A 25,173-nucleotide genomic window follows, 5' to 3' on the forward strand; every position below is an offset into this window, starting at 1 on the left:
AATGTTCTGCAGCTGAGGACCAGAGTGTACCCAGAGACATCGTGTTGCAGGGGCTGTGTGTACTCTCCTGTGCTCAGGGAAGGAAAGTAGGCCAGGAAGAGTTTAGCTGTGAAGAAACCAAACATCCAGTGCTCTTGTGTACTCCTTTATTGTCCTTCTTAGCTAAACAGGATCTAATCATTATTACAAGAAGGACACAAAAAGAAACACTAGTGGTACATAACAATGTGTTCGGTGGAGGGAGATTCCTGTATTGTTCTCTCTTCTAAAGCACAAACCTTTGAGTAACATATAGCTTTAAAAAGCTGCTTTATTCATGGTGCTGTGTTTTCTCTGAGATGCACTGAGACCATTCATGTATGCACAGTCCCTTTTCCCAACTGCTTGCAAGATTACTTCCCTCCCAGTTGAAATAATACTTGATCTGGAAAGCAGGGGGGCTTGAGCTGCTGAGTGTAACTGGAAGGGATTTGGGATTGTGCAAAGTTCCCAGTTCTGGCATCTCTTTTCTTTGCCAGATTCCAGATTTTTAAAATACCTTAGGGTGTGTTTCAACATTCTCCCCGCCACCACCTCTTCCCCCTGCCCTTTTTTTTTTTCTCCCTATTTTTTTTATCCTCAGACTATCAAGCAGGGAGTGAACTAAGAACTGTATTTATGGTCAGCTGCTCTGTGCTAATCTGTGAGATAAGCACCAGCAGCATAGGGCTTATTTTATAGGCAGCATCAAAATTATGACATGATAATGTCATCTAACACTTCATGTCATAAGATGGTTTTGATTGGTTGTAAGGCTTGTGGACTTACCATCTAAGATGATTTTTGTCTTGTTCAGGTGTTAGTTATATGTGGATTATTTAACTATAAGAGTATTTCAACAAAAATGCTATTTTTGAGGAAGGAGACTTAAAAAGGAGATGTCCTTTTCTGTGTATTAAATTCGTGGTATAACTTTAGGCACAAAATAAGTTCGTACTTTGGAAACACAGATTTGAACATTGCAAGAACATTACCTTAACTTGAGAGTTCTTTGTTCTCTTCCCAAAATTTCACCAGAATCTGTCCATTTAAAACTCTGTTCTCAAATTTCCATTGTACATAATATATTCTGCATGGAAATTTGAGAGAACTGTTCCACACTTGCTCAAACACCTGTTGTTTTAAGGATGCTGGGATTTTACAAAAGGAGAGCTTGCATCCCCTTGGCCACAGGTGTTCTCTCTGGTTGCAGCCTGAGCTGTGCAAAACTTTATGCTCAGCTTAAAATGCAAAGAAGTTTGGGCAGGGAAAGTCAGGAAGGAGTAGGACCAGCCTGGAGGGCTGGAAGGTGTCTGTGCCTGCACCAGGCAGCTCCTACGTGATGCTGAGCATGTATGGGCAGGACTGGATAAATTTTTCCTGCTTTCTTTGGAGGGGGATGTCTGAAGCAGTGGGACTAGATTTGCTGAAGAACTCACCTTTCAACGGTGTAACTTAAATAGAAGTTGTGTTCTGAGTTTGTAGTAGTTGTAGTCTGAGCATCTCAAGTTCAACATCCAAAAGTTAAATACTTTGGACTTTATTTCCTATATTTTAGTTCCCTTATGCTACATGACATTTTCCTCTACTTCACTGTTAATAGCAAGTTAATATTTTTAGGCAGTCAAATATTTTTTCCAGTATAATTGTGATGAGATCTGTAAAATGACTGTGAGGACACATAATCCTGCATTTTTTTTCTATTTTTAGTTCTGGCATTTCCTAACTGGGCGTTCATCTTTTCCACCAAGGCAATTTGAATGTTGTCCACATTTTTTGAAAATATTAAATAACCCCCTAAACTTCGATGTGTTTAGAGGAATGTAGTTTTGTTTTGTTTGTGTGTTTTAATATTCCTCTCTCTCCTTCTGTGTCTCTGAGCAGTGGGTACAGCCAGGAGGTGGTTTGCTACACTGCAGGCAATATTCCTCAGACCCCTTCTGCACCAAGGCTTGTTCGAGCTGGTGTTACGTGGATCTCGTTGCAGTGGAATAAAGTAGAAGGATGTACACCTGAGGAAGTGATTTCCTACACCCTGGAAATTCAGGAAGAAGATAATGTAAGTGCTGTGTTGCTGTAAAGTGCATGACTTAGACTGGGTTTTCATTTATCAATTGAAGATCACTGAGAAGAACATGGAATGCTGCTTTGGAGGGCCTTCCAGGAGTACTGGGTATTTGGCAGGACGGAGCTGTGTGATTTGTTCTGCTCTGCAGCAGAATTAATTATGAATCCTTAGCTAAAAATCTGTACTGTCAGCCATGATTACTCACAAAGCTGCACAGGAGTCTGTGAGTGTAGGGCAGCTTGTCCTTAACCAGTTCAGTCTGCTCTGTCCTCACTGCTCTGTGGTGTGTGTGTGTTGTGTCATCTGTCACTTCCAGTTCTGTAACAGGTTAAACTGCCACAAGTGGTTTTGTGCTTATTTTGCAGCAAAATTATATTATTTAGGGCAGCTGCACTATGCCTCTAGAGGAAAATTATTGTGGTCTTGCAGCTTAAAAGTAATAATAATAATAAAAAAGCACTCAACTATGAAGCTCCTTTGCTATAATGTGTTGTAGCTGTAATACAGGGAACACTTTCTCAGACTCCACAGTTATGGGAATTTGTTTGGTTTTGGCTTTTTTTTTTTTTAGGATAGCGTGTTTCACCCGAAGTACACTGGAGAGGAGCAAGCCTGTACTGTGAAGAATCTCAGAAGAAGCACACAGTATAAATTCAGGGTAAAATCTCTTTCCTCTTGTCTTTGCATAGTGTGTTCTGTGTTGGGTTTTTTCCAGGCACTGTAGAAATCCTTTAATATTCCCTCCAAAACTGAGTCATCAAGTAGAAGTTTACTTTATACTGCAACCTAACAGATTAAACTGTTAGTTGTATTTTTACTTTTATCACAGGATATGCTGTTACTCAGCATTTTTGGAACAAACGTAGTTCTCAGTACCATGTACTGTCAGGTATGATGTTGTGAGTGTGTGGCTCAGGGCATGAGGTAATTTTAGTTGGCTGCATTGCTCCCAAAATGTTCTGTGGTCACAAATCCCATCTTAATTCTACAGAATGGAGCAGATGCTGCAGGGCACCCAGCGAGCACAGCTCTCCTCCCCAGCCCAGGGCTTTTCTTCCCCTGGCAGCCAGAAATTGAAGCTTTTTTATCTCATATGTCCACGTGGCTGGTTTGGAGCTGTTTTTTAGCAAGTGTTGGTATCTCCTGCTCTGTGGGTGCTCCTAAACACAGACCCCCAAGACTGTCCACTGTAGTGGCTCCACAGGATGTGCCATCTGGAGCACAGTGTCCCTCTGGAGATGGGCAGAAGATGTCTGTGAAGCCAACATCCTCTCTTCTCCCATCAGCAAACGGAGTCAGTATCTGGAAGCAGCTTCTTGTAATTTGTAAACAGCACAGGGAGAGGAGGATGCCACAGGCTTGTGTCAATTCAGAAACATTTGGCTTCTGTATGTCTTTGTATATTCAGAAGCAGGAAAAAGAAAACTTTACCCAAAGACTCATTTAAATCATAGAATGGTTTGGGTTGGAAGGGGTCTTAAAGATTATCTTATTCCAATCCCCTGCCATGGACAGGGACACCTTCCACTAGACCGGGTTGCTCAGAGCTCCATCCAACCTGACCTTAAACAATTCCAGGGATGGGGCAACCACAGCTTCTCTGGGCAACCTGTTCCAGTGTCTCACCATTCTTACAGGGAAGAGCTTTTTCCCTGCTCTGTGGGACAGAAGACCTTGTGAAGTTGCGTAAAGAGCTACCCAAAGAATTGGGAGGTTGTTTCAGTGTCACTTACAGATGATGCTTTTTAGTTTAGTATTGTAAAAGCTGCCGTGGCTGGCTGAGGAAAGAGGACACTTTGTGCTTCTCTACAGCCTTGATTCCACATTGAACACGGATTTTAGGAAACTGTGTTGACATCAGAGCGAATTTGTAGCCTGGTGACATTGGCTACAGACACAACTTTGATCTGATTTTTAATTGAATTAATACTTTGAATTATTTCATTTTAAGTAGCAGCTTGAAATACCCCAAACCCAAAAAATGACAAAGTATTTGTCATTGTTTTGATTTTTTTTTTTTTTTAGGAGCAAATAACTGCAAGTTGCCACAGTTATTTAAAAAAGTGAATTTTTTTTAAAGGGAAAACCAGCACTGCTTTTGTCTTAAACGTACCACGATCTATTGCTGCTGGAGGGAGGGAAAAATCAATGTTTGTAAAGAAACAACATGACAATCTAATATCTGTTATTAGAATCCCACACGCTTTGGGATGTGACATATTTTCCAGCTTAATGACATTTGTGCTATTTCTAAAAGAAGTCTCATGCAGAACTGTCAGAAAAGCAGGTACAATAAACAAGGGTGAACTTGTGGTTTTGTTTCAGCTGTTTGCTTCTAATGTGGAAGGGAAGAGCTCTCCCAGCGAAGTGTTGGTCTGCACAACAAGCCCAGACAGGCCAGGACCTCCAACCAGACCTGTTATTAAGGGGCCAATAACATCTCATGGCTTTAGTGTGAAATGGGGTAAGGCACTTCAGTTTGTCACAGTAAAGCTTTTTGGGGGTCATCATAAATTCAAGTAAAATTATGTAAATATGTGTTAGATTTTTCATGCTGCTTCTCAGTCCAAAGTTGAACGTGTCTGGAGAGCTTGACAGCTTAATTTTTTTTTAATATTGTAAAAAGTATCTAGAGGCTCTTGTGCTTTCAGAATCAAAAATGTTGTTTGTTTTCATTGACTAACTCACACTCAAGTGCATTTTCAGGCTTTTCATTTTCCATTTCATGTCCCGTTGCAGCATCATTCCAGCTGCTTCCTTTAATAATGGGGCAAGCCCCCAGGCAGCTTCTCTCTCAGTGCTTTTTCCATACATTTTGTTTGGATCATCATTATCCAGCCGCCTTATTCTGATTGATGCTGAAAATTAATGTCTCTTACCTACTGCTGCTGCAGTTTTCTTGGTGGAGTTGATGTGGAGGAGAAGGAGCAGAATCAGGAACAGGTTCTGTAGTCTTTTTGGTATCTTACACTCCTAATCTTGATTTACTGACAACTTGCCTCATTTTTTCAGATCCTCCACAGGATAATGGTGGTTCAGAAATCCTGAAGTATCTACTAGAGATTTCTCAAGGAAGTCCAGAAGGTAAACTTGAAACAAGTTGTCTCTGTTTCAATCCACTATGGCTACCATAAAGAACTCCTGACCCTTTGGACTATTAATGTTATTATCATTAATGGCCTAATGTTGCACATGTGATTGAATGTGAGTTGCATACTTGCAGCCTTAAAACCTGAAGTGTTCTTGGGGAATTTGGTTTGGATTTGGGGAGATTTTGTAGTGTATTCTTTTCCAGTTAGTTCTTTTTCTCTTAATTAGTACTGGTAGAATTCTAGGTTATGTGGCTGAACCTAGAAATATTTATGTTTATATGTGTGTATAAATATATATATTTTGTACATTATATAATATTTAAATTTGTGAGTATTTTTATGTGTGTTTATGTGTGTTATATCTTTACGTGGGAATAATCTTCACAGTGATAGTGACACTAATGACTTTCCTGAAACATATGGTTTGTGGAAAACCACATTAAGGATTTTCCTTCTTCCTGGACACTCCTAAACTTGTTGCATTACAGTTCTCTAAACTGGAATATATCTTGTTTTTAGCAAATCAATGGGAAGTGGCATATAGTGGCTCGGCTACAGAATATACCTGTACTCACTTGAAACCAGGCACTTTGTATAAACTCCGGGCATGCTGTATCAGCACTGGTGGACACAGTCAGGTGGGTATTATCTAACAGTAAGGACTATTGGGTTTATATTTTTCTGAGATTTATCTGCTCGTTTTGGTAACATACTTCTGCTTTAAAAAGAAGGGGAATGTTTTTCCCGTAGCACAGTAAAGCTATGCTGATGGCTTATGTTGCAAGTTCCTGAATGTCAGAAGATTTCTGTGTGTACCTGATTTTAGTTTCAGCAAATTGCAATTTAGTGAGATTCTGTTTCCTCGGAACCAGTCTGTAGGTGTTTATATTTACACTAGAAAAGACCATCATTTTCATCTCATGTGGCCACTTGCTTGAAAAGACCACAGACTCTCATGTGCATGACCCTGTACTGACCAAAGCTGGTGGCTGGAGATGTAGAAAAGGGTGGTTTGTTGTAACAATTATTTTTCATATGGATGAATTATTTTAAATTTTTAATTTCCCTTTTCCAGCCACTGATTCCTGTAATTCCCTTCTTTGACTGAAATTCATTTTAGTATCTATACTATTATTCCTCCTGCTTTATTTTTTTTTCTGATTTAAGACTGAGTACTTTAGGCCTTGACATTATTTTAAAAACAAGGAAAATTAAAACAGAGAACCCCACGTGTGCTACAGTTTTGAGGATGGTAATGAAGGAACTCTGTTAATTGGATTTGTGAGTAACACGCTTGATAGCATCTCCTCTCCTTTATTGTTTACATAAATCTCTACTAAGTGGTGAATGTAGAAAACAATTTCTTGTGCCACTTTCTAACCATGCCTCACTCTGTAGGTGCTAACTGCAGCTCTGCTCTCTTGCAGTGCTCTGAAAGTTTACCTGTCCGTACGCTGAGTGTGGCACCGGGGCACTGTCGGGCACCCAGAGTCCTGGGGAAGCCAAAGCACAAAGAAGTGCAGCTACAATGGGGTAAGACAGTGGAGCATCTCCCTGTTGGACAGCTTTGATCTTGATTGTTATTTGCTGACCTTGCCTTAGTCTTTATTTGCGTTGCTCTTGAAAAGTTGCGGTTCGTCCTGGTGAATAGGAAATTGCAAAGCGAAGTCAGTGCAAGTCAGAAGTTAAACTTCTCATCAACTGTGGTGGCTCTCTGTTGGGTTTGTGAAGTTACCTGTCCTCTGGTTGTCTTTAAGGCCTTACACTGTGCTCCAGTTTTGTTAGTGAGGTCCCATCGCTGTCAAGACTACAAATATCGACTATATTAAAATACCTATCTTTTTATTCCTCTGTTTATGCAAAAACACCCTGTGATTCAAAAATCTTACTTTATTCCTTTGCAATATTGACTTAGCAGAAATGTTTTGCTACTTCTAACATATGAATTCTCTCAAAAATTTGAGTTAGAACATATTGAGGATTTTGGGTAGCATTTGAACCCTGATCCACTTTATAACACACATAATCCATTGGACACCTGTAATTTTGCAAAGGTCTTGGACCATGATCATGACACTGAACTGTCAAAAATGCACATTTTTTAGAATAGAAGGCACATGCCAGTATCCAACAGACTTGTTCTTTACCATGATAACGTTGCAGCATGCAGGTATCTTTGGGGCATCATTTGTTAAGCTAAATTCTAGGTCAGTACAATTTCTGACTGTCAAACATATTTCAACACCAGTAAAAATTCACCTGTGCATCCAAGATACCATATTGTTTCCTGGAAGCCTGCACCCCTTTTAGTGGACACTGCTTTTCAGAACCCCAGGCATGTTAATTCTGTGGTACTGACTTGTAACATAGCATGCAAGTATTATCAAATACATTGTTTTAATTGGGGGAAAAAGGTGCACGCAACAAAAAATTAGTTTTCCTGGCCCATGTCCTGATGTTATTAACAAACTAAATGATTTCTTTTAGATGTCCCTCCGTCAGAAAGTGGCTGTCCTGTCTCAGAGTACAGTGTGGAAATGACAGCCCCTGAAGAAGTTGTTTCTGAAGTGTATCATGGGCCTGACCTGGAGTGCACCGTCAGCAACCTCCTTCCTGGGGCAACGTACGGGTTCAGAGTGAGGGCTCTGAACGATGGTGGGGTACGTGTGCTGGCTTTTTATCCCTGGAGATGGTACTGACCTGGAATGGGAGATTCTGGACAGTGATTGTGTTAGTGCTGGTGATCAGAAAGGCGAAGGGGAGATGGGCAAAAGAAAAGAATGTGAGAAATACTTTAAAGGAACTTTGGAGGAAGAGCTGCAGTTTTAATCTCCTTCTAAAAGGAGGCTTCAGGTACTCCTGAATATGATCTGACTGGCGAAAATGAGCTGCACTGAAACATGCAAAATCCCTGCCCAAAGTAATATCTGCTTACAAGGGAGAATCTGTTTGTTCCCTTTCCACTGCATTTCCTATTTTTTGTTTTCAACTGTGTAAAAAATAAGTATTGCAATTTCACTCCAGTGTTGATATGTTTTGAGGGAAACTGACATTTCTGAGGAATTTTTTTGTTTTAATTTGAAAAAATGCTTTATAGATTTCATGGAGGTTTTTTTGTAATATGATTTCCTTGGAAGAAGTACCTTCCCAGTTACATCAGAAATTCTGTCTGATGTTCATGGAGATCTGTTGAAGGAGCTTTTTTTTTTTTTTTTTTTTTTTTTTTTTTAGTGAGGTTTGGGTTGGTTCTGTTTTGCCTCTGAGAGCATCATTCCAAGGGTGTTATATAAAGACAGTTCCAGCAAAACTATCCAGCAAAACTACATTCATTGATGTCTTTCTTCCCAGGAAATCTCGGTGACAAACATAACACAAAGGTTTAAAATTACTTGCTTACTGTTAAAACCTAAGACTGCAAGACTATAAAGATGTTTTATCTTAAAAATACTCACTGTTTTGTTTTTGTGAAAAATAAATTAAATACGCTTGGAAATATTAGATTTACTTGCTGGAAAGAAAGCCATTGTGGTTTTTTTGTTTTGTTTTTTTTTGGCAGAACAGTTAAAAAAAAATTGCAAAGCATTTCTACTTCTACCTTTTGTTAAATGGAGGGGTCTGGTTCTGGTTTGGTTGGGTTTTTCTATCAGATGCATAATAGGGGAGAGTGTTCTCTACCAGATTCTTCCTCCTATTTGGTAAAGAAAACAGCAAAAGTCAATAAATGAGATTTTTTTGACATGTCCATTCTTCATAAGTCAAACAAAGCCATCAGTGTTGTCTTTTCTCAATAGCAGATATCCTGACATGTCCGTTGAGAGGTTTTCCGAGGTTCATAATTTCTGTGTTGTTTGGCCTTTGTAGTAGCTCATTTTTTTCATACTTGGTAATATTGCACTACAAAATAAGTAAATATTAGGGTTTTTCTTCTAGTTGCTTCCAGTGAAGTTCCTTTGTTCTGGAGAACGATTTCTAATTAGTTCAGGGACGTTCTGAGCAAACTTCGCTCTTCCACTCGGGAGGCCTCAGAAAGGCTGTTTTGCTGTTATCTCCTCTCCTCGCACTGCTGGCTGAAGCCCGTTTTCCAGACTCTTGAAAATTGGCTTTTCTTTTGCTAATATGCATTTAAATTATCCTCCTACCAAGGGCTCAGAAGTTGTCTGAGCAGTTGGCTGAGCTGCCCGTGGAGCGGAGCCATCCGTGCCGTGTCTGCAGCGTGTCCCTGCACGTTGTACCAGACTGGGGCTCCAGCACATCCTGTCCTTTTAGAATTAACCTGTGGCAGACATTTTATGTAAAAGAAGCTGGATTTGGACTCCAATATGTGCTTTACTGTTGCTGTGCTCCTCCTTATATCCATGAGAAGCTGGCTATGCCAGGCTTTGGCACTGGCGTGTGAACACACTGTGCTAAGGTGAGGCAGAGGGACACAAACTGTCCCTCAGTTAACTGAGTGCACATTCTCACTTTTGGGTAAATTGGAGGTGTTGTATGCTTTCATGGGCATTCACTGTCACACAGGAGGATGTACATCCTGTCTGCCTGTTCCTGAGCTTACCTCACTCTTTAACTTGCAGTCATTTACGTGGTCTCATCCTGAGCTCTGGTGTTTGGTGCCGGGTGTTGGGATTCCAGTCTGTCTTTGAGAAAGTTTAGTGCATTGAAAAAGGTCATGTGCTGTTCTTGGAAAGCCTTTGAGGGATAGGAGATGGGGGTGTGATTGTATATTAATGTACAGACACCTTGTTCCCCTCTAGTACGGTCCATACTCGGAAACCACAGAGGTCACCACAGCAGCAGGACCACCAGGCCAGTGCAGAGCACCTTCCCTGTCCTTCCTGTCTGACACACGTGTACTTGTGAGCTGGGAGGTAAGTCGGGTGCTCTGGTTACTTCATTCCATCTTGCTTATCCAAACCAATACGGTCACCACAAAACTCAAAAGTCAGCTTGAGAGCTGTTCAGTGGCCTGGAACTGTCTTTTTGTGCAAGAAAACCGTATGCAGAAACTTCTATTGTATGAAAGCATCTTCCCTGCTTTAATTTGAAGACTTCCATAAGGCTGGTCATGAGTCATCCAGACCAGGATTCAGACATGAGACCTCCTGCTCTGGCATCAGATGATAGAGCACTGGTGGGGTAGAAGTGCTTTCTGCAGACTTTTAAGCACATCAGCATGTCCTGAGGTGGAATTGTGAAGACAAATATTTGGTTTTGACTGAAAGTGGAGTCTCTGATACGAAATTAACTCTGCATAAATGCTTACAGTGTAGGGTTTTTTCTCCTCGGAAATTGTTTGTCTCTACCCCAAATATTTACTTTTATTTTAGTTTGTGTGGATTCCTCCACCATTCTTCAGGGTCTTAGGCATTAGACTCTTAAAATAAGTGTTAGCTGAATTGCACAGGGGTTAATTGGGTTTATTAAGAAAAAATTGTGTAATTAAAGCAGAATTCAAGGGCTGTTGCCATAGATAACACTGTGATATGGAGCAACAGGGCTTTAGTTCTGCCACAGACTTTCATTGAAAACTTTAGAAGTCATTCCACCCCTGTTTCTATTGGGTTCCTCCCCCAGACAATGCCCCTGTTGAGAAAAAAGTTACTGACATTCATGAGATGTTCAAATAAATCATTTGAGTTAACAACATACCTAATTACAAATATAGTCTACATTTAATGTTATGAGAGACAGGTATGTTTAGTGCAGTTTGGGGGTATTCATATTTTTTGCAAAGTTTTGTGACTCTAAGCTAGAAATCACAATGAACTTTTAAGTGTTGCCTTCTATTGGCCAGGGATTTGCTCTCCCCAGCCATGAGGGGATGCAACAGTGTTTCTGGTAGGCTCTGTATTTATTTGCAGGAGATATGTGTTTATTCTAGCTAAAAATGAAGCTGTGGTAGGAGTAATGTGGTTTGCAGTGGTTATGTTTTCTTAAAGAGTGTCATTTTTTGGCTGATATGAATATGAAGGAAAAACAGTGAACCTCTGTGAAGTATTTTGGCTGGAGAGCACACTGTGGTGCCTACTGTGGTACCTTTTTTACATGCTATTTTAAAAATCTGGCTTAGCAGTTCTGAATGCAATTACTAAAATAGCTGGAAGCTCCAAGGCAGAGCCAGAGAAGTCCATGTGTGTGTGCAGGGTGGGCATTATGGTGTGCAGGGATGCTCTGGATCCTTTTACTGGAAATTACACCTTGCATGCCATAATCACAAAGTCTTTGTCGTGTCCTGGACCACACTTCTGCACACACAGCAGTGGTTCCCTGAGCTGCTGCAGGGAGTTTTGCTAAAACTAACTAGTACAGCTAGTTTTGCTAAAAACACAAAGTATTTTGCTTTGGGAGCTGTGTTGTTATGCCTGTTCTAATTCATCTCCAGCACATTCAGGTATTTATTTTGTGTTCCCTTAGATAAAAGGATTGCTGGGGATATATGTAAGAGGACAGATTTAGATTAAATATTAGGGAGAAATTCTTTACTGTGAGAGTGGTGAGGCCCTAGCACAGGTTGCCCAGAGAAGCTGTGGATGCCCCATCCCTGGAGGTGTTCAAGGCCGGGTCATACTGGGCCCTGAGCAATCTAGTCTAGTGGAAGGTGTCCCTGCCCACAGCAGGCTGTTGGAACAAGATGTTCTTTAAGGTCCTTTAATGATTCTGTTATCCCATAGGAATCATGTTGTGGATGTTAATGTTCCAGGATCCACACTCCAGTGTCCCATACTGGGACTGGTGGGTGACTTTCACTGGAAACCTCAGGCCAGCTCCTCTCTTGTTGAGATTGTTCTTTTCTCAGTGACTGCTTCTGGCTCAAAGGCCAGCTCTTCCAGAGCTGTGTTTTGATCACTCCACTAGACTGCACTAGATTGATGCTTTTTTGTGTTCTCCATGGTTGAGCTTCTGCCGAGCCAGTGGAGAGACAATTTATTCCTGAGTGTCCTGATGAAAAGCAAAGTAGCTGCATATGCTCTCTCATTTCTCTGAATTTCAATCAGGTAATTTTTGTGCAGAATTGTCCTGTTTCAGTAACCTATTAGGGAACATTAATTCAGTATGTTTCCATTTGCTGAAGTAATGGTGTATTAATTTAAAAATAAGGGTGGTTGTTGGGGGTTTTTTTTCCCATGTGCTTTATTCCTTCCCTAGTGAAACACAGACATCTGAAGTGCTCGTTTCTGAACTGAACAACATAAATATTTGTGTTGCAGAGTCCTGAATGTTCTGGTGCTGACATCTCTGAATACAGATTAGAGTGGGGAGAAGATGAGGAATCTCTACAACTTGCATACAGCGGCACAGATACCTGCTTTGAAATAAGTGACTTGTCGGCAGCAGCACATTATTGCTGCAGGCTACAGGTATGGGAGGGATGAGGTGGTGCATGCATTGCAATCTGAGGTGTAAACAGAGTTTCCTTCCACTGTGTTCTTATTTTTATCATTAGCAGCTCTGCAGTTATGTGCTCTGTAAGTCAGAAGGAATGCACGTTTATTTTAAGTAATCAGACTGACGCATTACTTGAAAATTGCTCTTGCATCTTGTTACTATCAGTGACTAACGCTTTAACATCCACCTTACCTCTGACACCAAAACAAAATTGTAATGTTTCAGAAAATTAAAATAAAAATCAATTTTTTCGTGCTAATGAGAGGTAAATAACATCTACCTCCCAAGTGGATATCGAAGATTCCCTCGGCTTAAATAGTGAACTCCAACATTTGTTTCATTTATGAAGTAAAGCAAAGCAGCTGAGTAGATTCCTGTGTGTATGAGATGATGGTACCTGCCAGAAAGTGAGTTCTCATCATTGCCATTTCGTCTCTTAGATTTGTAAGATTGGAACTCTTATAGAGTCTCTATGATTTTTTTTTCTTTGATCATTTTCTCTCCTATCACTTTCAGTAAAACGTAGCAGTTAAAATACAAGTTATGAATCTACTTGAAAGTAAAAATACAGCATTCTTTCTCCTTTATGTCTCCTGAAAAAATAAATGGATGGTAAAATAAGTGGAAAGCGAAGTAAAAATATTTTTGCTCAAGATACTCTTCCACAGGATTTATTTGTATGTGAAGGCAAAATACCACCACTAATCCAACCCAAAGTTCGCATACCCACCCAGCTGGCAACATGTGGACCACCCAGGGTAATTTCTTTGATCAAGGGCAACATGTGTCCAAGAGTGTTTCCTTCTTACATTTTTTTTTTTTTTTAAACAGAACGTTGAATTTATTTTTTGGGGGGGAAGTAGCACTGTGGGGGAAGGCGAAGTGAGGGAGCGTGTGTGAGTGACGGGGAAGTGTGAGCCAGAAAGTGCCTCTTGTTTCTGTAAGAGGGAGAGCATTCAGCATCCATGGGGCAGGGAGGAGACTGTGAGACCACTGCTGCAGGGAGCCCAAGGAAATTTTTATGTTAAACATGGAAACAGGCAGCCTGTATGGCATCTTTGATTCCAAGTGGGCGTTCGTTTTAAACTACCTGCCACAAAAATGTTGCACAAATCTACTCAGTTTTTAACACAACCAATGTAATTTAATCCATAGGTAGAAGTTAAATGAAATGCACAACAGCACTAAGACATTTTATTGAAGTCTATGAGGCATTACTTTCTAGAGAGCTCCATCCTCTGGATCTGATCGGTGTATTATATGGAGAAGAATTCGTTATAAGATACACTGGAATCTTTAAACAATTACACACAGAACACCCCACAAAACATGACAGACAAAGAAGGAAGGTTAAATAGTTTCAGAAATTTTAGTCTGTTTTTAAAAAAGAGGAGAGAATAAGAGCTGCTTTGCTTATCTGTTAGCATATTTTCAGAAAAACCTTTCTTTTAACTTTTTTAAAAATAAAGATGCCCCAAACCACATTTACTTGGCCTCCTAATAAACACACAGTATTGCTATCTCAATCTACAATAACTCAGTAAAAGAGAGAATTGAGGAATCAGGCACATCTAACTGCAGGGCGGACAATTGTCTTTACTGTTGCACAACTTTTTTCCTGTAATGAATATTCCTGAAAACAGTTGAGGCTTCTGCAGAGGGAAATATTGTGTCATTTGGGGGTGGCAGGGGAAAGCATCTAGGCAGCACAGAACATGAAATTCCCACCAGTTATGTTGATGAGATTGTCCAGTAAAGCAGTTAAAAAGCACCACTGACAATAAATTGCTTGGAGCAAGATACAGATTGCCAAACACTGGTTTAGAGGCAAGACAAATCATATCATTGGCAGAGCACGAAACAAGGCTCACTTTTAACAGCTCCAGGAGCGCTTCACTAAATAGAAGATTTCCCTGGAGCAGGATTTGTTTTGAAGGGCTTTTTAAAGGCTGACAAATCTAACTTTATTATCTCTTTCTTCGATTGAACAAAACGCCTCCTGGAAAAACAGAACAGGGCTTTGTGTTTGTATTATGCATAGCAGAAATAAGTCATTCCCTGCAGTTAAGCATAGATAAGAAATCAAAAAATCAAGCAATTGTTTGACGTGTCCTTTCGTTGCCATCACAGTCTCACTGGAAACACTGTAAGCCTGGGTTTTTGAATCAGCTGTAATCTGATGGGAGACTCTGGGCTAAGTTTTCCAAATGTAAAGAAACTGTGGATGGTGGAGGGTGCTGGGCAGTGCCAAAGCTGTTTCTGAAGGTCTGGGCCTTCTGGACCTCCCGTAGCTCCCCCTGTACCATAATGAACTCCAAGCTCTCTCCATACCTTGTGTGCTGGCAGGATGCTGGGCTGTGTCAGCAGGAGCCCAGCCAGCAGATCCAGGGAAGGTGGTATTGCCCATTACATGCCATTCATGAGAACCTGGAGTACTGCATCCAGTGCTGCTCCAGGCAGAGGTTGAAACAGAGATGTTGAGGTGAGATACAAAGAAACAAGTTATTACTGTAGGTAGTTAAGGATTGTAACAGTGGTCCAGGAGGACTGTGCAATCTCCATCCTTGGAATTTTTCAAGACCCAGCTGGACAAAAACCTGAGCAACCCGGTCTGCATTCGGTTTGACCCTGCTTGGAGTAGCAGATTGGACTAGATGTGTCACATGGTCCCTTCCAAGGGAAAATGATGTTGGGCTGGAGGGAGAGCAGGATTACTTGCTGTGCTGAAGGTAACTGAGGGAGCAGAGGGTGAGGACAGAGAGGATTACTTTGTTCTAGTGTGGGATTCTCCAAGGGTGTATGGTCTCCACATCATGAAGTGGTCATTAATCCAAATCTTTATAAACTGGTTTTAATCAAGTCTTCTAGCAATAGCACATAAAGGTCTGACTAAAATACCCTCACTAAGAATTTGGATGGTCCTGTGATTGTGATAATCCTGAGGAGTCGTTTCTTAGGCAGTTCAGTGCATTGTGTGCAGCATTTGCCACTGGCTGAGCATCAGCTGATAAAACTCCAGGTCTGTACAACTGTGCAGTCTTGAGCTTGCAAAGACAACAGCCTCTGAAATTAATGAGCAGAAATGGGCCACGTTCTGAAACTTGTTTTCCACTGGGATTCTGGATCTGTGAGTTAAGATGAGAAGCTTGATAATTGGTGGTTCTCCTGTCTGGTGGAAGATATTGAGCTGTGTGCTTCAGTGGTGATTTGCTAGTGAGTTGAGACTTTTCTCACTTTAATGATTCCGTGATTCTGGGGAAATGTGAGTCATAGGCTTAATGCCATGCTGAGTTCCTATACTCTTGTATCAGAAACTTTTTAGTGTGAAATTAGTTGTCCATTCTCTGGGTAGTTCTCAACAAACCAAATACATCTTATCTCCAGGGATACTCTGCTTGCATAAAGCCATCTGACACTGCACCCTACAGTATACTGGGGATTTTGTACAAGGTGGCTCAACAATTTTGGGTAGCCAGTTTGCTGAGCAACCTGATGTCACTGACAGAATCACTATGACATTTTCCTACTAACCAAAGTTTGCTGATAAAAAGGTTACTGTTAAGTTTAATTAAATGTCTATTAGGGAAAAGAGAAGTATTCTCCAATTTTTCTGAGAGACACTCGTGAGTGACAAAGGAAGATATTAATTCCCTAGTATAGGCAGGGGTATGAGTCATGCTTTAGGGAAGAAGCCAGCAGTGCATATCCTCTGAAGAATTCATGCAGCTCTTCCAGGCTGCACAGTTCGTTATTATGAACTTGATACACATGTCAGAGAGAAGAGTTATCCTGTAAATATTTTCTGTTTTAACGCACAGGCAATTAACCAGGCTGGAGCTGGGCCCTACAGCGACCTGGTGACCTGCAGAATCCCTGCGTCCGTGCCCGATGCCGTCTCCGTCCTCTCCGTGCTGGAGGACGAGCACGTGGACGCCTGTCAGCCCTCACCCTCCGTGTGCCTTGTACTGACCTGGGAAGAGCCGTGCAGTAACGGAGCTGAGATCACGTCGTACAACATCGACCTGGGGGACGTCAGCATTCCCGTGGGAAACGTGACCAGTTACGTTATCGGCGATTTGCTTCCCGAAACCTCGTACCGGTGAGTGCGGCGGTTGTGACGTGGTGAGACCACACAGCTTGATTTTTACATTGGAAATGTTTATGGCATCAAGAGTGAGGTTAATAAAAAATACAAAGCAACAACCCAACCAACCAACCTAGGGGGAGTGCAGAAATCTCCAGTAATTCCTTTATGGAATGAATTGTGGAAATTCATGCTCAAATATTGTTTTCCCCCGCCTTTGTTCCCTCTTCCTCCTCTCCTCGAATTATCTCTGACCTCTCCTTCTTTTGAAGTTGCTCTGCTAAGGTAAGGTTACACTGGTAATAATAAATTTATAAATAATAAATAAATTTTTAAAAATTGGAAGTAACTTGAATTTCAATGTGACATCTCCTACTTTTTTTAGTGGCTTTTAGCTACTATTTCAGGGGTTTAAATTATTAACTGTATTGGTCCCTGTGCAGGGTTAGCAATTTACACACAATGAAGTTTTATTTGTATAGCTACAGCTATTTTTTATCTCTAGTATATGGAGATTAATTAAAAAATAATCTGAATTTTAAAACAATTTCTTTATATTGCTTCAGAGTCTAAATTGCTAAATGACATTGACAAAATTTTATTATTTTAATGTTCAGGCTTATATGTTTTCTCTCTAATTGCTCATTAAAAAAGAAAAATGGCTCCATACAGACAATGAACAGCAATGTAGCAGATGTGACAAAATTTCTATTTTAAGTACTGTTCTAATAAAGACTGAAACTCTGATCACACAGTTATAAAATTAGACATGGCCTAGACCTGTTGTAGCATTTTTTTTATTTTTCTTTTATATTCAAGATCACAATCCTACAGGTCTTGTAGCATTTAAATGAAAAGTTCATAATTCAAATTTTATCCTGTACTCAAAAAGAGAACTCCTTCTAGCATGTATACAAATGCACACTAAAAGTCATTTAAAGTGAGGAGCGTACATTGCTTTCTCACAGATCATTCAGACAAAGTTGAAGAGTTTGTCTGTGGATTGACCACCCAGCTGTGGAACTACATCATCTTTGGGCAGTCTTGTACTCCTTGGTTTCTCCTCATATGTTTGTTCAACCAAGAGTCAAAACAGCTGAAATGGGAACTTTGAGCAACTCAGTTAAGACAACCAGAATGGACTGTTTAAATTCTTCACTGAAGTCTTACTTCTTCAGTCTCTTTTTTTAGCTGGTTCTTGGTTGTCTGCAGCTTCCTTTAGGGAAATGTCATCGTCTTCAAAGCCTGGAAATGGAGATTGGAATTATTTTTTTTTTTGCATTCTTATTTCATTATTTTGTAAAAAGCACCATATTAAATCACATCATTTAGTCAGGGAGTCTGCCTGTCTCTGATCCAGATAAAACAGCTGAAGCCACAAGCATTAACTGCAACTGTTCTAAATATTGCTGTGAGAATAAGTTCTTATCAAAAAAAAACATTGTGAAGAGCACAAACCAGGGGGTGACTGATCAGAAGTAATAATATAGGAGAGCTCTTTTCTTGGATAAAGCAAGAGAAAGAAACCCCAAATCTTGCATGTCATGCCTGTCAAGGAAGACAAGTCACTGCAGTTGGATTGCAAAAATACACCTCATCTATAGTTTGAAGTGGTTTTCTGCTAATCAAAAATAGATATGTCAGAGTGGTTTTATTATTGATCCTTAACTCACTGATATTTCTTCTTCAAGCATATCTTAACTCCTGTCTTTGATCAGTGAACATCTGTGCTCTGATAGTGTGTCCTTAAGGAACAGGTTTATCAGGCTGTGTCCTAAAAGATGGTGGGTTCTGCCCTCCTTGGTTTATTCAGAAGAATGTTTCAGAACATCACTGCTCTCATCCTCTAAATTTCTTCACTGACGGTTTCTCTTTTTGTGTCAACTTTAACACAATTAGCTCTTCTCTCTCTCAAGTGTTTATTCCCTGCTGGGTTTAAAAGCAGTGAATGTGTTTTTCCTAGACTAAACAAGCCAAGTACTACTGGGTTTCAGACTCTGAACTCTCTTGCCAAAGTTTCGTCAGAATTTGAAGTAAATCAGCAAAGGGTTTATGTATTTTAGTTGCATTGGAATTCCAATGTCAGTGGTTTTTGGTTGTGGGAACACAAAATTGAAAGCAAATCTTGCTTATTATGAATCCACCAGGTCCAAAATTGGAAAGGAACGTTGTTTTGGACAGCAGGGTGATTCTAACAACCTGTCTATGTGTGTCCACCCTGTTGGACCTATTAGCTTGGGTCTGGCATGGCTTTGCTGCCTCCAGCTTCTGTGTGGGAACAGCTGTACAGGAGCAGCCCAAAATACACCCAGCAGACTTCAAGCTCTTGGCAGAGGTGGTCTCAAAGCTGACAAATTGAATGGTTTATGTGTCTTAGTAGCAAACCCAGCCAGAATGCCATGAGAAGGATATATGTGCCAAAATACATGTGAGGCAGGAGGAGCTGGGACGTGCCTCTGTCACACTGCTGATGGCTATTCTAGGGCTGATCCAGGAGGAGTTATCCAGCCTCAGGCACAGCTCAGCTCTCCTGCTGCAAAAAGCAGATGCCTCCCCAAAGCACTGTGTAAAACATCTTGGCTGGTGAGCAGCTGCACAAATATGTCTGAGTTCTGCAGTCTTTCTGCTTTACTGACATAGCCAATGAAGGTCTGGAAGCTCAGATTGTAGAGTAATGTACTTGGACTGGTTTTCCCTGAACTGATGTAACTAGGAGTGAGTTAATAAATATTCCACAATAAATAAGCATTCAACAGTCATAGAAATATCCATTTTCTGTTACACTCTGTTCCCAAGCTTCACTCAACGCATGCCATAGATAATTGTGCTCTGCTGTTGAGATACTTCACTGTGAAACAACATCCAATTTTTAGTAATGATTATGCTCTTTTAAAGTTACACAGTGTGCAGAAATATATAGTAGCACTATTAAATTTTAATAGCAACTCTTAATTTTAATTTGGTTTAGGAATAAAAATTCTAAATATTTTTAATCCTTAAACCATATCAAGGAAAAGATCATCCAAGATGAAGAGAGAAGAATGAACATGGATGCTCAAATTAGCAATATTTAAGAGGGTTATAAAACATTTGTTTCAGAGTGTAAAACTGAGTCTTGTTCCAGCCCCAGGAGAGCACAGTCTGGGTGAGGGTCTGTGGGGCTGTGTGTGGTTGCTGTCCATCATATCCAGGCTGCTGCTCATGGAGGAGCTGCTTCCCCTCCCTTTGAAAGTCCATGGCATTTTAACTCCCACAGGTTTCCACAGGCAAGTGTATTGCAACTGTTGCCCTTCCACTTATGGGAACTAGGAAATCAAAGTCTTCTCATGTCAGACTCTAAAATTAATTCAGAAGTTGATTTTTCAGTTTGTTGGAATACTACACAAAGGATTTTGTGACCAATCTGAAAATAGCATCCTGTTTAGTGTGTTTTCCTGGGTCAAGAATCTTATAAGAGAGAATGGTCTGTTTAAGATCATTTCATGGTTTCTAAATTTGCTTAGTCTGATTTATGTTTTTTTCTCAATGTTTAAAAGTCGCAGTGGGAAAATGTAAGAATGAATACAAATATTATTTTGTAGGGTCTGCAGAATTAGGCACTATTCCTAAATATAGTCTTTAAATTTAAAAAAAAACTTGTTTACAAATTGTGATTGTCAGATTATTAAACCATCTTTCCAAGAGGGTGTTTGGGGTATTTTCACTTAGAAACAATTAGTGAAAAAGTTGAAAGGAATTCAGGAAGTGGTTTTATTGCAAATATTTTTATATGTCTATACAGTACTTTTACATGAAAATAAAGAGTTGATTTTTCCCAGTACCAATTACTGTAAACAGTAATGGGTTTCCATTTAGTTGTGGAATTTCTCTTATCCACCCTGGCTGTGCCACCCAGCTGGAAGAGCTCAGTGTTGCTGGGGCAGGGACATGGGAAGGCACCTGAGCTGGAGCAGAGATGGTGCAGTACAAGATGTTCTCCCACCACCACCTGCTCTCCTTCCTTCTCCACATGGTCCTCCTTTCTGCCCATTCTTTTTCCCTTCCTTCTCCCCTTCCCTGTGGACTTTTAAAGTTATGCTACTGTGGTTCAGAGGGAGGTGAGAGCTGGGTTTGGGTTGCACTGTCACATGCACAGAAAACCAGAGTTAGTTGTTTTATGTGTCTCTGTCGAAGCTGAGGCCCTGGGGATGATAGTGGCAATTTATGGAGCTTTATGGTGGTGCAATCAGTGGAAAAGAGTAGCCACATCAGCCATGGTAGAGACAAATAAATCTATTCTTCCTTTCCCAGTATCATCATTCATTTGGAAGATGCCTGTCTTTATTTTAAGTCTTAAGAGTTTCCATCAGTCTTACTGTGCTCCAGAGTGGGAAGGAGGGGGTGTGTGGGCGTACTTCTGTGTCAGAAGTGGGGAGCAAGAACACTGTGCAGCAGGGGAAAACAGCAACAAAAGAGGGAAAAGACACATTTTTACCTTGTGCAAATACCTGGCAAAAGGAAGACAAGCAAATGCCAGGTGTCTGTTGATGCACATATCTAAAAAGCAAATCTATCAGCTTCCGCCTAAGAAATATGATATTTGAGATTCATTTCAGTCACTGCTTGTTTTCAGGTGTGGTGGCTGCCATTTGGAAATGAGCTAAAATTACTTGAGGACAGGAGAGGCTTTGTTACTGGGACTTTAAATAATACCAAATAAAACAAAGCCAAAAAAAAAAAAGGCTGTGTGCTCCAGAGCATGTTGCTGTAATCAATCTACAAAATAAGGAGTAGCATTTTGTAATTTAGCTGTTACTGTTTATGTTCATATGCTAATGGATAGCTTACCAGAAAACAATGAAAATTCAGGCATTTTTCACAGTATTTTTGTTACTATAAAGACACAAATTTACTATATTAAATATTGATGTAATAACATAATATGAAATAAGATCAATGCCTGTATTAATTACACTTCTTCAGATACTAGAAAAACCTTTTGTTCTTTTTATGCCAAATGCTTTTAATGTATGCAGCACTTGAAGAGGAGGCTCCCACTAGATCTTCCTTTTTGCCATCCGCCCTTTGGGAGGAAGGGGATTAAATCACCATTGTATAATGTTGTAAGGTGGTCAGGATGCATTTCCTGAAGCCAAAAGGGAGGTTAGAAGGAAAATGCAGCTCCATACCAAGCAATACATTACCCCTGTTAATGTCTGGTCAATAAGCAAAGGTCTAACTACACATTTACAGGACTGTGTAAACACAGTACATTCCTAGTGTGCAATTGCTTCAACTACCTAATCAGTAGATAAGGCTCTATTATTTTGCCATATGTTTATTAATAATTTAACTCTTTTTTCCTTGAAATTGCAGCAAATATACTTTGGGAGTTTATTTCATGAGGAATACTGGAGAGTTTTTTCCCTACCCCTCTAACTCTACATATTCTTATTCTAATAGTAGAGCTGAAAACTTGCTGTTCAAAGCAAAGTAATTTTTCATACGTTGTTTATGTGAACTTACATCACTTTTTGTCCTTCAGTCAAAATAAGTAGCTCTGCCAAGCAAAGACAGTTCTATTTGTCACCTGCTTTCCCTGAAGCAGGCAATCGTGGGGGTGTGTGAGGTTCTGCTCTTCTTTCTCCCCCTACCACCTTCCCCAGAGACTTCTGCCTTCTTGATGGCTGATAGTTTTGAGAAGCAACACTTCTTGTAGAGAGTCTTTCCCATGAGAAAAATACAAGACTTGCTGTGCACAGGATTTCCAAAGTAAATGGCATCTTCCAGCTATCTTAACTAGGCTGAACTATCTTAAAAAAAAAAAACCAGACAAACAAAACTTAATTGATTTGCTCCATCCTGCTTTCTCTTATTCTCACTTTGTTTTGAAACCTTTCAGGCTTGTCTGTACCAATATTTCTATTTACACAGTCCTCCAAGCTCTTTTGAAATTCATATTTCTCATTTTTGTTATGGTGCTGTTGATGTTACCGTAGCCAAAGACTGCTACTCCTCACTCATCCCTGTAAGCAGATTCTCAGTGTGCAAATCATTAAACTAAGGTGCAGACAGACAAGAGAAAGTGACAAAGCAGAGGGCAGGAGTCATTATCTTAAGAAAGAAATAGAATTTAGAAGACTGGCTCAGTCTTAGGAATATTTTCAGATTAAAGCTTCTGTGACCAGACAGGTGGTCTGCTCTTCTTCTGGATGCCCTTAATGTGACTCAAATGGCTCGAGGGCTCTTGTGTATCTTGTGAGAGCAACCTGAGTCCAACTTTTATTTGATCTAATAGATATTTCTGCAGTTTGTGTAGGAGGTTTATGGATTTAAGCTTCTCCATTAGCTCTTCCCGGTAGAGTTTCCTGTACTTAAATAGTGTGCCTTTTGAGACACTGCACACACTGAAATAACACTGCTCTTTGGTCTTCAGGGATGTTTGCCAACATGGAGATGGGTTTCATGGCAGTGACACCAATGCTTTCACTGAATGATTTCACCTTAATTAGCCCATGATCTTTGTTAGACGACCACAACACACTTCTGCTTTTTATTTATTCATGGTTACACACTTTGTGTTTCCCAGGCTGCACTTGTTCCTGTGCTGCTATCCCTTGTTCGTGTGGCTGAAGGGACTGTCACCAGGTCCTGAGGTTGTTGACCCAAATCTTCCCCCTCTGCCTTACTGCATTTCTTGCCATCTTCACTGCAGCTCTTGCAATGTAAACAGGATGGTATTTGTTGTGTTTGCAGATCCTTCCAGTTTGCCAAGGCTCTCTTGTTTCTCTGAGGCATTTTTATGTCAAGAACCTGGTGAAAGCACTTTATTTAACATTTGCCTTTTTGTTTGTTTTAGGATCAGGATCCAGGCTGTCAATGAAATTGGAGCTGGACCTTTTAGCCACTTTATTAAAGCAAAAACCAGGCCTTTACCACCCTTACCTCCACGGTTAGAGTGTGCTGCAGCAGGGCCTCAGAGCCTGAAGTTGAAGTGGGGAGACAGCAGCTCCAAGCTTCACGTTGCTGATGACATGGTCTATATCTTGCAGATAGAAGACAGAAATAAAAGGTAAGTTCTTTTGGGCATCATGATAGTCAGGATTTTATAGCCGTAATGTTTTTGGAGCATTAGGAAATATGAGCTTGGCACTGGCTTGGTGAATAACGCAATAATTTTGAAATAAAGTGTGCAAGAAACACAGAAATCTGTGTTTAAATTAACAGTGCTAAGCAAAAACTGTTTTCCCATGCAAACTTCACATTGGAAGATGTGCTAATGTAGCTCCAAGGTTGGGATGAGATATATTCAGTTAAAAAAGGGAAGGAAAGAAAGATAATACGCAAGTATTACCTAACAGTCTGAGCTCTTCAATGAATAAATATCGTAGATGGCTCATAATTTCTTAAGAAACACTCTCAACTACTTCAATTAGGTAAAATAACTGACTTATCAGGTAGATAATCCTTAGAGACCTTCAGTACAGATCATAATTTGATGTAAATTAGCACAATTCCTTTAATTTAAATAGAGCTGTGCTGAGTTTATGCCAGCTGAAGATCTGGCCCAAAAGCTCTAATTTTAAGTAATAAAACAACTATGAATAATGCCTTAATACCTCCCAGTACCTCATCTGTACTGAAGCAGAGAGAGTACAGGCTCTCCTGTATTAATACTGAGAGGTGTCCAATGAATGTAAATGCCCATTTGAAAGTCTGACTGGTAAAATCAGCTTCCTCAGAGTGCAGTGATGCTTGGCAGGAACCCATCACCTGCAGCAGCGTGGGATCCAGTCAGCTGGACACATCCAGCAGGCTGCTTTGCTTTGCTTTCATGTAGCACTGCAGGTAGGATGGTGCAGAACTATAAATTGTTTTAAACCTGTTTCTATATTGGAGCAAATAGTAAGTTTCCCTGTAAGAATAAAATACATTATGTTACCTGGCAGCTTTTTTCCCCCCTTTGCTCTTGTAGAAGGCTTTAGCATGATCCTTTGCTTTTGCACCAACTTTTCCCACTGCAATTGGTCTCTTAAGAGCTGTTAATTAGGAGGAATTTGGACTTGATACTCTGCTAGGTCTTTTTAGCTTTTAATTTGGCTTATAGTCCCTGTGAGCTCCCAGAGATGCAGAGAAATGGCTCATCTAGGTTGTGCTGTCTCCTCCTGCTTGGACAGAGTCCTTGCATGAAATGGCTTCCTCTGGTGTTGGGTTTACAGCAATTAGCTCAGATAATTCCTGAAATGAGCCAGAGCCCAGAGCACTGTGGGGCTGAAGTGCATCCAGGTGTGGGCACAGCAGAGGAGTGGGATGGGGTCACTGTTGTGTTTGAGAACAGTTGGAGCTGGCAGTTCCTGACAATGAGATCTATTTATTTGTTCCCTGTCTGACAGTCCCTTTTTGCTCTCCGTTGTGTGCATCGATCACAGTGAGAGATGCTCCTGAAAGGATGCAAAGCACAGTTTTGTACATTTGGGAGAGCTATCATTCCTAATGAACAGAGAATGACAGCCCACATATGAATTGGTAGAAGCAGCAGTTAGTTA

At 40.4% G+C, this 25,173-nt stretch overlaps 1 protein-coding gene across 3 annotated transcripts in view; it reads left to right on the forward strand.

Moving 5' to 3' along the window:
* Positions 1-25,173, forward strand: part of FNDC3B (fibronectin type III domain containing 3B) — a 190,977-nt gene that overhangs the window by 143,900 nt on the left and 21,904 nt on the right. For all 3 annotated transcript variants that reach the window (XM_064665854.1, XM_064665853.1, XM_064665852.1), the window contains exons 13-23: positions 1,903-2,077; positions 2,658-2,744; positions 4,412-4,550; positions 5,099-5,170; positions 5,698-5,816; positions 6,606-6,711; positions 7,666-7,838; positions 9,933-10,046; positions 12,387-12,536; positions 16,383-16,663; positions 23,487-23,699. In XM_064665854.1, the coding sequence (XP_064521924.1) occupies positions 1,903-2,077; positions 2,658-2,744; positions 4,412-4,550; positions 5,099-5,170; positions 5,698-5,816; positions 6,606-6,711; positions 7,666-7,838; positions 9,933-10,046; positions 12,387-12,536; positions 16,383-16,663; positions 23,487-23,699 (1,629 nt within the window). The remainder of the gene's footprint in view (positions 1-1,902; positions 2,078-2,657; positions 2,745-4,411; positions 4,551-5,098; positions 5,171-5,697; positions 5,817-6,605; positions 6,712-7,665; positions 7,839-9,932; positions 10,047-12,386; positions 12,537-16,382; positions 16,664-23,486; positions 23,700-25,173) is intronic.

The sequence above is a fragment of the Pseudopipra pipra genome, chromosome 10 (genome assembly GCF_036250125.1).
Source record: "Pseudopipra pipra isolate bDixPip1 chromosome 10, bDixPip1.hap1, whole genome shotgun sequence".
Classification (NCBI taxonomy): Eukaryota; Metazoa; Chordata; class Aves; order Passeriformes; family Pipridae; genus Pseudopipra; species Pseudopipra pipra.